At 42.1% G+C, this 12,005-nt stretch overlaps 1 protein-coding gene across 2 annotated transcripts in view; it reads right to left on the bottom strand.

Annotated features, from left to right (window-relative positions):
* Nucleotides 1-12,005, bottom strand: part of LOC138528522 (probable tRNA methyltransferase 9B) — a 380,721-nt gene that overhangs the window by 68,584 nt on the left and 300,132 nt on the right. For both annotated transcript variants that reach the window (XM_069640257.1, XM_069640258.1), the window contains exon 4: nucleotides 6,519-6,692. In XM_069640257.1, the coding sequence (XP_069496358.1) occupies nucleotides 6,519-6,692 (174 nt within the window). The remainder of the gene's footprint in view (nucleotides 1-6,518; nucleotides 6,693-12,005) is intronic.

The raw sequence follows: 12,005 nt of genomic DNA, 5'->3' as shown, positions 1-12,005 counted from the left end.
AAAAAAAAAAAAATGTTTCCCTTGTTTACACCATCACCGAAAATCAGAATGTTAGTCTGATTACTCAGGCATGCCTTACCCCTTCTTCCAATTCCCAATTGTCCCCTTCCAGCCATCCATCCATCACCCGTTTCCACCCCCCCATTTCTCTGCCCTTCCCAAATTTGCCTCACATCTTCCCTTTCCCACATACTATATCGTTCATGATCTAATAAGGTTCACTGACGATTATGCAGTTTAAATTCTAACTAGGGATCCATGTGCCTTGGCCTTCAAATCCATGATTGCTATCTCTGTAAAGGTCAGATGGTGTTTTAAGTGGTAGCTCGTACAGGTACTTCTGGTCTGGATCTTCCCCTTTACAGAGGTGATCGCAATAGACACTAGTCCCACTGGTTGGAGAGTGATGTGACACAATCTATCAGCTCAGGGTCTAGGGTTTCCTGTGGACAGGGCAAGATTGCTGAAATGAACAGAGCTATGCATGATTTTCTAGTACCTGATTTGTGCTTGCATTGAGCAGTCTTCTCTTCAGTCTTGGCTTTCAGGGAAGAGGCAAGGGTAAAATGTCAGGCATGTGAAAAGGAAAGGATTTCACTTGGTCCGAGGAGAAATTGTCTGCGGTTAGTAGTTCATATTCACAGAATCTCGAATTAACCAGCAGACAGACTCAGCAAGACATTTCCATCCTACATGGAGCCTTTACTGGCCTACAACTGCTTTTCGTCAAGTGTGCAAGACCTTTGGGGTGCTATAGAGCAACCTCTTCGCATCTTGATGCAATGCCCTGGCTGGGTCCAATGGTCTGCTCCTTGAATTCAGATTTCAATGGCTAGCAAGTAGATGGACTGTCCATGCAGTGACCCTGAATGCTGTCTGTTGATGCCTTCCTTTTCCTTTGATAACCATGATGTTGTCCAATACCAGAGAGGACGACGCTGAATTTATACAGGTAGTCCTGTGGCAAAATAGGTCTTGATTCCAAGTCCTGCCGGAGATCACATAAGTCGGTTAGTTTTCCAGACTTTGTTCCCCTGGTTGTCGAACCAGAAGTTGGTCTGACTCAGTCTGTCAGCCTGGAAATTGAATGAAATGATACAGAACTTAGGGTTATCTTTCGAGGCAGCAGAGGCAGTGGAGTGGTGTGGCGTAGGAGACCTTCAACAAGCAGGGATTACATGCACCTCTGGAGTTCATTTAAGCAGTGATGCCTATCCAAGGATCTGTATCCTTTGCTCTGCCATCCTCCCAAAATGTAAACCTTTTTGGGAGAGTTTAGCGGTGGTGGCTCCAAAAATCCAATGGGTGGCTGTCTCAGCATTCGGAGGTCCTTGGGGTGGACTGGAAGTGTTAGAAGATTTGGTTCTGAGATTGCCTGCCCTACACGTAAGGTAGTGGTACCTTTCCAGCATCTTTCCTTAGTGTTAAAGGCTCTTCAAGGTGCCCCATTCAAAACCCTTCAGGAGTTTAGCTCAGAATGATTGTCTTATTAAACACAATTTCTTATGGTAGTCACCTGCACCCATACAATGGGTGATATCGGGGAAGCTGTTTGCCTCGTTTATAATTAAGACCTTCACAGAGGACTTTGTTTTACTTCCTAGCCCTGGGTTTACGCCCAGGATATGTTCAGCGTTTAGACCAACACATGCTCCTCCCTTAACTCTGTCCTAATATCAGTTGTGAGGAGGTAGTGCTCCTATATACATTGGATGTGAGGCATGCTGTCCACTTTTATTTAGAAGGGATGGAGCCATTTTGTAAAGTTGAGAACCTGTTAATTGCCTTTGGGAAAGGAAGGAAAGGTACTACTCCTGTAGTGGGGAGCCTAGGGACTCACCAGTGAACCCAAAAGAAGGTTGCACTAGAGGCCCTGTGATTCCTTGCAGCACACCACAAATGGTGGGGGGGTGCTACCATAGGAAAGCATGAGCCACAAACTAAGGGGAAGAGGTCTCCCCTACACTGGATCCTTGTAGGAAGGGGTCCAGTGGTGCCAAAATAAAGAGCATGCAGGAGGTGGGCAAGATAGTCTCACTGACATGTGGAGTCAGAAAAAATCCCCCAACCAGCATTTAAGAGAATCTTCAGTTTATATTTTTGATGGTGTACACACGATGAGCTCAATTTACATGCCTTCATAGTGTCAATAAATTCAAAAAGCTTTGCAACACCATGCAGTGTTGTTCACACTTTATCAATGGGGCCACTACTATCTGTATTCTAGGCTACATGCCGGCCCCTCTGGTAATTACCTCATTACAAGGTTAGGTGTCCTAAACCCGTTTATTGCTACCAAAAAAATCTGCATTTAATATTGCTCATAACCAATTGCCAAAGTCATCACTTTCACCCATCTATTCGATTTAAGAGGTTAGGTACTGTCTTGTGTACCCCTCTCCCATTAGTTCCACAGGCTAGTGCCATAGTGCTGCTCCCATCATCATGCTTTGTACTAAATCAGGGATTAGCAAACACCAGTTGTTTAAAAAGAGGGTTACACATTGCAGAGTGAAATCCCTCTCTATACACAAATAAGTCCCACAATAACTGATAGTCCAATTATGGATATTAAAATGTAAACAAAGCTTATGAGGCAAACAAGTCTTTTCCTCCGGAGATGCTACGAATATCAACTCACCAGAAGAGAACTATAATCCCCAAAAGTGTAAGAGTACCACCTGGGAAGTCGAACAGCCCTCCACAGCAGATTACTTAAGACCAGAACCAGAAGACTACTCGGTTCCATTGAGACAAATACCATTTAACTTTCCTAAATCTGGGTTTGAATCATTGTTTCCCACTTCCCTTTTGGGTTCTTTTGAACAGAACTAACATTTTATCTCTGTTATAGGAACTACCAGATTACGGAAGTTAGATTCTAAAGATATTGACTGGTTGGATTTGTTGATGAGTCGCATAAGGACGTTGGCTGTATTCACTTTAAGTCTAGAATTATAGTGTCAATGTTGTTTTAGGCTATGATCTATTAACTTTCTTTGACAGATTTCCCAAGTCCAGAGGTCTGTTTTACAACCACATAGACATCTACTTGAGGTCTGCAAAACTCCTGTTCTAGTGAACACCAACAAGAACTCTATACACTTGTGGGGGAAGCTCGGCCATATATTCCAACTGTACCAGACTGGTCCTGGCTTCCCTAGATTTACACCCTGCTGGCAAGCCAGGTAGACCATGGAAAAATCAATTTAACAACACTTGACTAATGATTCTCTCTTGGAAATCAAGAGGGTACAGACATCTCTGTCTTTTGAAATGCATCCTATCTTTAGTTTGTTTGGTTTAATTCTTTTACAGGTTTGGTTGACAACTCCTGCAGCTGCATGGGTACTCAACCTTTCTACAGGCAGCTATCACAGGCCCCAAGGGTAGAGCTTCAGGTGGTCTATTAACTGCAGCAAGCAATAGCTTATTCTCAGACACTAAGTTCTAGTCTGCCCCATGTCCTGGTCTTTCATCCATAAAAATAAAAATTAAGAATTCCAGCATCTGTACCAGATTGCTGGTAATTAGCTTCTACTGGAACCCTGCATGAATCACCCTGGTCTGCTTACTAGATAATTTAGTAGAAATTCTTTGAGTGGTATGAGCAGGTTCATCCAGATCACATAATATTGGGCGTTGACTTCAGACAGCCTCGACATCGATGTAAGACTGCAGGTAATTCATTTCCATCTCTAGGGGAAATCTAAGACTTATGTCCTGCAGACTCAGATGGGCCTTTTGTTTTGTTTGAGATTTGGGATCTGGTGAAACTCAACTGAAAAATTAGTGAACAGGGAGCATTTTTCACATATCGACTGCATATGGACGTCACCACTTAATATGACAGATACTCAGAACTTTCTCCCCTCTTGGTCTGAGGTTCATGTTCCAATTTTTAAAAAAGGCACCAGGCTATCTCCCTTCAGCTATTGTCCTATCGCACAGTAGACACAAGTAGTAAACTCTTTGCCACAATCATATGAAAACAGCTTGAAAAATGTGCTTTATGGTCTGGGAGACTATTTCAGATGTTCTTTAGGAAACTAGTTGACATACAACTGAATGGCTATATTGTATCCTGCTTCCCGACTACCAGCATGTTTTAAACAGGAGATCTCAGAATGAGGGGTTACAATGTTCTAAACACAAGAACACTACTGCTAGAAATGGGTTCCTATTCTGAAATGTGCCCATTACCTGTAAAACTGAATATATGGTGTTACGTCATCTAGGTACCGAGATGAAGAGCAAATCCTCAAAACCTCAAACTAATGCTTCCCCTCAATGCCTGTATCACTTTCAAGATGCCCTACCTGGCCCCAACCCCCTAAATCTAACCACTAAAAGGCCCTCAAAACCTGTAAACTAAAATACTACACCCCAGGAAGTACTCTATGCTAATACAACCACAACTTTTAACACTCACCACCAGTCAAGGCAGTGTAGACACCTTGCAATACATGGATCTCTACAATGATAAGCAATCCTTTGATCAATTTACAAAATCGCCCATTCCTCTAGATCTCAGGAAAAATGCAAAAAAAATCAATCCAATGATTCTAAAACATGCACACCATTTTGCCAGGAGTTTTATTTCGTCGACCTGCACTGTAATTCTTCAACCAGTTATCGATAACATTTGCCAGGTATTCTCTTATACTTTATGCATGAGAACTGGCACCATTTGCCATATATTGATATCATATGGCCAGCTATTAATTCCAGAATGCAACATGGCTATTGCATGCTACGGACATCAAACCAGAAATCACATTTGCCAGCTATCCTTATTTGTTTAGGTATTACCATAATCTGCTGAGTATAGCCCGGCACATGCCAAGACACACACTGATATAACAAATATTGCTATATTATGGTTGAAATTCACATCATGCACCAGGTGATTCCATCAAATGGTCAGCTACCAGCACTAGATTTTAGGCACTAAAAGCATGTGCCCCTGTACTCTAACCTGCCACCAGGTTTTACTATCATATGCCAAGAACTAATTATTTTGTTAATCATGGCCATCTTATTACCCGGTACTCTTTTCAGGTAATGCCATGATCTCCACATGTACTCAACATTGACTGAAGGCATTACAATCATATGCCCATGCCCGACCATTATTTGCCAACTAGTACCATGAAACACACAGGCAATCACACCATTTGTTGGTGGCGGCTAAACAGGTATTGAAGGTCTGGAAGACATGGAAGAAGCCTACAGTGGATTTTGGATATTAGAGCTTTATCAAGATTTGAAAAAAATATGTTTTGTAAACAAAACAAGGGAACCCTTTATGAAGAAATGTGGGGGAGCTTTATTGATCTTTATGGATGATGCTAGATTGGGTTATGGAGTAGAGTGAAATGGTCTATTTCCAGGTAACATACATATAGTGAGTGAGGGTTTGTGTTGTCTGTGTGGTTGTTTTGTGTAGTCTTATTTGTCTGTTGTCATTTGCTTGGTGCATCTGGTTTGTATTAGGTTAGTCTTAAAGCTTAATATGGTGGAATACAGGGTTATGGTTTGGAATTCTACTATATTTGCCTTCCGCTGTTGTGTATTTCGCGATTCAGTGACCTATGATGTTGATACTGTTTGTTGTATCCTGTTGAAAATATGAAAAAGTGTTAAAAAAAACACACACATCTGCCCACAATATTAGTTAGATATTGTCATCATATACCTAAGTACACCATTCAATCTGGAGTATTTGACTCCCTAGACCTACCCTCTCCAACCCGCGGCAGGCACTCAAGATGCATCCACATGGGAGAGATGGCAAAAAGGCTACCTTTCAATGCACCAACACTGTTTTCATGCACTCTTCTCTTGCTGCACCTTCTACCTCCTGAATCTCTCTACCAAAGTCAGAAGGACACAATGTGAAATGGCAAGGAAGAGCAAGGATTCTGTATGCTGTTGGGCATCCCTATGCTGCCCATTCCCAATCTATATTCCTGGCCCTGCAATTAAAAAGATGCAGGGCCCGGCAAGGCAAGCAGGGCTTGGAGGCACACTCAGGCTATTAGTCTACCCTAGTCCCAGGAAAGGGCCATTCATAACCTATCTCTTTTGATCGAGGGAATTTTGTCCTGGCTCTTGGCCCAGCTATTCTATGTTAGTAAACAGATCCATGGAGAACTCTTCATTGAAGTGGACTGCAAAATATGCCTCTGCAAACGAGTTGGACTGCAAATCCCATCAGCATTAGCCAGCATTGTCAATTGCGAGGGACCTTGAAAGTCCTAGTCTAAAAACGTCTGGAGAGTCACAGGTTGCAGACTCCTGCTACAATCCATGAAACCCAACATACAGAAGTTATTTTGTCTCTTTTGTTGGTGCAAGCACTAAGAGAACACAAATTTAAAAGTGACGATAGCTGCGGAGTGAAAGCATTAGGTGGATTAATGGCCAAAACAGTTACCTGTGGTTATAGAGATGAACAATTACAAAAGGCACATTTATGAAAATCAAGGGAGAAACAATTAGGAAATGTAACTTACCAGCGATGGATAGGACCGTATCAAAACACTCATTCCGATAGGGAAGGGAAAGGCCATCACAAACCATTACTTCATATCCTTGATTCCGTGCAGACTCCGCAAGAGGAAAGCAGTAATCACAACCCACTTTAAATGCCCGAGTGTTTATATGAAGATATTTGCCATTTCCACACCCTAAAAAGGGAAACAAATGGTCTACATGTCATGTTTCTGCTAGCCCAAACAGGAGGCAAGTTACTGATCACAAATCCAAACCAATGTATATATGAATGTAAACAAGTAATTATTTAATGCAATGTCATAATTGAAGGCTCTGTTAACATATCTAACTGATGTTTTCATGTCTTTTAAAGTAGCTAACACATGCAGACATCTCAAACTGAAAGCCCCGACAGCAGTTTGCACAGCAAAGAATGAACAAGTACAAAGCCGGAAATGTATTTTACGACAGTGCAGCCCCAGTAAATTGCATACCTATCCATATAGAACAACGTCATCACAGCAACCTTATACTGAAAGAGATTTACTTAAAAGGGTCACCAAGAGAAAGCATTCCTCTAAAAAGACGTTAATCATATCCTGCTTGCAAGAGCTTAACCACCACCTTGCAGGCTGTCAGAATGTTCTTTAGTGCTATGCCAGGTTGTGCGACAGAGAACAGCACTATATACTTTCCAAGTCTCCAGAACAAAAATTGGATCTCTAGGCTTTACAGATGGAGAACCCTCCACCCTTGAGCACCTGATGGGGTTACTGCTAGTAATATTTTCTTAAATACCCCCAGAACATCTAGGAACAAACACTTAATACCATTGTGTAAATGATCAACAATTGATTTACATTTAATCAAAAATACCCTACACAGTTTGATCACTAAAATAACAAAAATGTGCAGTTGCAGTATGGCGACTCCTTACGCTCATAAAATAGGAATACTAAGAATATGCTCACTCGTATATTTATGTATATGTATTCTCTTGTAGAGCGAATGAGCCTTAGAAATAGCACAGTCAAACAATAAGCAATCCCAAATATTATTGTACTAGCATCCTACTCTTTTCCTACTCAATTACAGGAATCTGCAGTCAATCAACAATTTGTTTAGCCATTTAAAATATGGCATGGTAGAACTGAAAAGAATGTCAAGTAGTGCTGTCAGCATAGGAATGCTAGTCAGGTGTTATTTCAGACACTGTAACACATTAAAAAAAACTATCGAGAAGGTCTTGGTTCTTATGGTGGTGCCCTAAAAGCAATCCACAGCCATGGATAAAAATGCAGGTAAACAGTAGCAAGCCACCGCTTTGGATCCACTCTTCTATCCACCAATGCATCAAGGTGCTGCAAAGGTCTTAACATGTGCAATGCCCAGACGTATCATGCCTCAGCTCAGTGCTTCTCCAACCATTAATGAAAAGTTCAGAACTTCAAATAACAACACATGGCAACTGTAAACAAACATACGTGTTTTAAAATGGACCCTGGTCCAAAAATATAGAACCAAGGATAACATCATAATTTGGAGTAGCTAAATAGACCGGTGGCTGTGTCATCCAACATGGCTTTCATATACAAACAAAAGTCACTCGCTGAAGTGTAAAAACCTTTAATCCTAATCCCCTCCCGTTTGCCAGCTGGATGTTTTTGCCAATACTTACCATGGCCCAATAGTAAATAATAAATGTTGTTCTTCTGGGCAGGATTCAGAAGAAGTCAATTATTTAACTTTTAGCATGAGCTTAAAGAAAACAACTGTTGATCTTTTGGGCAGAATTTCAGTGCAATTTCAGTGTATACAAGGACTGTTCAATTTGAACATTTAATAGTCTAGTCTTTTCTCCTTTTTCTGCACTTTCATTTATTCCTATAATGCTATTGTGTTAATTAGCCAAGTGAATGCAGCATGTGTTTGTAGCACTCAAAGACATGTGCTTTTGTTAAATTTAAAGATCGATTTTCATTTCATAATGTAATGTTACAAGTGAAAGGATTCTAGCCATAAACCTGCACCTGTGTATTGCATTCACAGGTAATTTTAAACCAGACCTAGGCAGGGTCTCGATTTTTTCTATTAATAGCAACAGACCTTGCATATTTTGAGTCATGTTGAGGCAGCAATCCCTTATTTGCACGTTAATACATCAATACCCCAATTCCATCAGAAAACCCTATGATGCTAGACTTCTAAGAATGGGAAATTAGGGAGAGGAAAACTCACTGAATTAGGGACTCCTGCAGATTTTCAACCACAGATTAAAATTCCAGTAGGGCAGACTTAGTTGGTTATTAACCCCTACCAGTAAAGTGCATATAGAACATTGACTTGCATTGTGTACATATGTATTAAGCGAGAACTTCTCTGGGAAGCAAAGGAGCACTTTGCATGCCATTGAGGGTAACGTATGAGGTAAGGATGGAGGGTTACCCTATGTGGCACGGGTTGTCCCTGCAATATGAGTGGGATGCGATGCGGAAATGCAATGAGCCTATTTGACACTAGATATTAACTGGAGAGTAAAGTCGCAAGTTCCTTCCTGAACTGCAAGAGTGTTGGCGTGGTCTGGATTGCCACCGGGATTGTGTTCTATTAGGCAGGGGAATAGCAAGATAAATACAGTTTCCTATTATTATTTCCCCCTTGCATGTCAATTTTGTTTGGAACCTAGCAATAGCCTGGCTCCTGGAGGAGCACGCTGCACCCGAGCTACAGTGTTTTGCAGCTAGATAGACCGACATGAGAGTAGTGGTTGCCTTATAGTTTAAACAGGCAGTCAAAACATTCTGCCTGGGATAGGAGGACAGTGCGGCTACCTCAGAATGGAAGAAACTAAAATGTCTTGTTTCCCCATTTTGAGTCATGCCCTGGTGTGCTGGGCATCCCCAAGCGGGGCCATGTGTATCACCTGAACACTGATGAGGAGATCATTTCCCCCCATCAGAGATTTCAAGGGCCTGGACTGTGGTTCTGAAGTCAAGTTAAAGGAAGAGTATGATCTTCTGGAGGCAGTGTAGCTGGTACCAGATTGGGTTCTTTTGTGGATATGCTTTTGAATGAAAGATTGTGGTCTACATTGAACCAGTGATTACGCAGTCAGGGGCAGGTGAGGTGTGAAGCCATCAAGGTGCATGCCGTTTACCCACACACAAAAGATATCCTGCTTAGATGGAAGATTGACCAGGACAAATTCCGTCTTTTTGGGATTGAGCTTCAGCTATGTGCTCCTCATCCAGGCCTGGATGGATGGGATATAATTCCGTAAGCATGAGATGCCCTGGGTACCATTGACTTTTGCACAAATGGGTATCTTCCACCTATTGGAGTAGCGAGATGTTGGGAGGTTCACAAGTGATCCCATGGCTCCATGTATAGATTGAAAATCACTGATAAAGGTTATGCAGGTGACAGCACAGAGAACTGACCTGAAGTTGTCCATCTTAATGGCTTGGTGCCTTTGCGAGAGTCAAGATGCGAACCTGTTGAAAATTGTGCCAGAGAAGCCCATTCTATTTTTGAATAGGGTAATCAGTTTGAGGGGGTCAACCATGTCAACCACAGCAGAGAGGCAGAGAACCAGAAGGCTTGATAGCCCCTTGTCCAAGAGGAGGATATCCCGGGAGGATAGCACAACAGGTTCGATCCCCGGGTCCGCGCTTAGAAACCTCTGGGTGTTTAAGCGCGTTATAAATACGTAACTAAGACAAAGAAAAAACACAATTACACAACTAAGAAAAACTAACAATTCCTGTAACAGCGCCTCGATGCCTGCGGGCTGTGTGAGCGCTTTATAAATGTAAAAAAATAAAAAAATGAAAAAAAAAATGAGTTGAAGTGACTCACAAACTGGATGGTGGCTATTTCAGTACTGCATTTTGGTCTGAACACAGATTGTTAATTGCCGAGCAGACCGTGTTTGTCAATAGAATCATGGAGGTGGTTGGCAACTGCATTGTCAATGATTTCTTTGATGATGGGAGGCTATTGATTGTCGATAGTTTGCTAAATTGAAACTGTTAAATGTTAGTCCTGTTTTAATGTGCTTGGGAAGATGGGTTGCGTTGACTATTTCAAGGAAAGTGTGAGCGTGGCCTGCTTAGTATGGCATTGGGGAAGGCATCTTTGTACATGCTTTCTTTAGGTGATGTAAGAGTGCCTGCAAGATCCTTGTGGGTTAGGGCAGTGAAGAGGATTCCGGGCTTTGGATCGAGAGTGGGGAGGGAGGGGGCAATGTGAGGTATCACTCTGTTGTCTTATGTAGTCCATCTTGTTGATGAAGTTGTTAATAGTGTTGCACTTTTCTGTCAATGTAGGGATAACCAAGGTGGGTTTGTGCAGTGTTTGACTGCCATGAAGTGAGCTGTACTCCTATTGGCAGTCGCCAAGACAGTTGAAGCGCAATATGCAGTTTTGGCTTCAATATTGAGGGACCGGTGTGCGCTGTTTAAGAACCTTGATGGTGCAGAAGTCTTTGTTCCTCTACTTGTTCACTAATGACCGGATGCTGTGCTTATTGCTGGTTAGTTGATAAGAGTACCAAAGGGCAATTGGTTTAACCTGGATGTGTCAGTTTAAAAGGGGGCATGTGTGTCAACCAGTTCCTCTATGGTTTGATTGAAAGTTGATAAGATCATTAACATTGGGCATGCCAGGGTCGGATAGAATTGCTAGCTTGTGGTCCAGTACATCAAAAAGGGGGAAGTCCTTATAGGAACAACGGGTATGTGTAAGGAGGCTGGCTGCATGTTCCATCTAGTCGAGTGGGATAAGGTTAAGACACTGTATCCGGTGGGATGCTGAGAGTACAAGGTTGAGTATGTTTCTTCTGATGTGGTTTAGGATGTGTTGTTTTGCCAGGGAATCCATTAATTAGAGAACATCCATGGTACTTTTTTAGTGGCTTGGGTTCCTAACAGACTGAAGTCACATGGAAGATGTTTGTTAAAATTGCAATTGATGGTTAGGTGAGAAAAGTTGGAAATGCCTTTGAGTAATGACCGACACCTGTGAGGTGGGTGGTCAATCAGATGGAATGTGTTGGTCTGTTTATGTGACAGTGTATGGTGGCAAGCTGTAAGCAGTTCAGTTTGTGGCCGTTTGGATGAGCATGGTACAGCCCCAGTTTGATGTGTGTATAACTGATGCACCTCCCCCTACCTTTCCTTTGCACACAACATAATGGAAGCTGGAATTAGGACTGAGGAATTTGATCATCTGCACGGGGAGTGTGTGCTCGTCTGGGCGTTTTCATTTAAAAAAAAATGAAAATGAATGATGGGAGATCAATCTCCGAAAATGTGTGGGACTAATGCGCACATATTTTTGAATGCTCGCCACACCAAAAAAAAAACATAGTCCAGTGTACTCTGGGGGACACAGCCTACAGGTGCAGTCCTCCTTGTCACATGTATTTGACAGGTGACAGGGGTGGGTGTACAAAATCATCCAGAGGAGAAGGCCAACACCTTCCTCCTCTCATGGCCATCTTAAAT

Source organism: Ambystoma mexicanum, chromosome 7q (assembly GCF_040938575.1).
Source record: "Ambystoma mexicanum isolate Mex_15411 chromosome 7q, UKY_AmexF1_1, whole genome shotgun sequence".
NCBI classification, from domain to species: domain Eukaryota; kingdom Metazoa; phylum Chordata; class Amphibia; order Caudata; family Ambystomatidae; genus Ambystoma; species Ambystoma mexicanum.
This window is presented reverse-complemented; position numbering and strand designations above follow the sequence as displayed.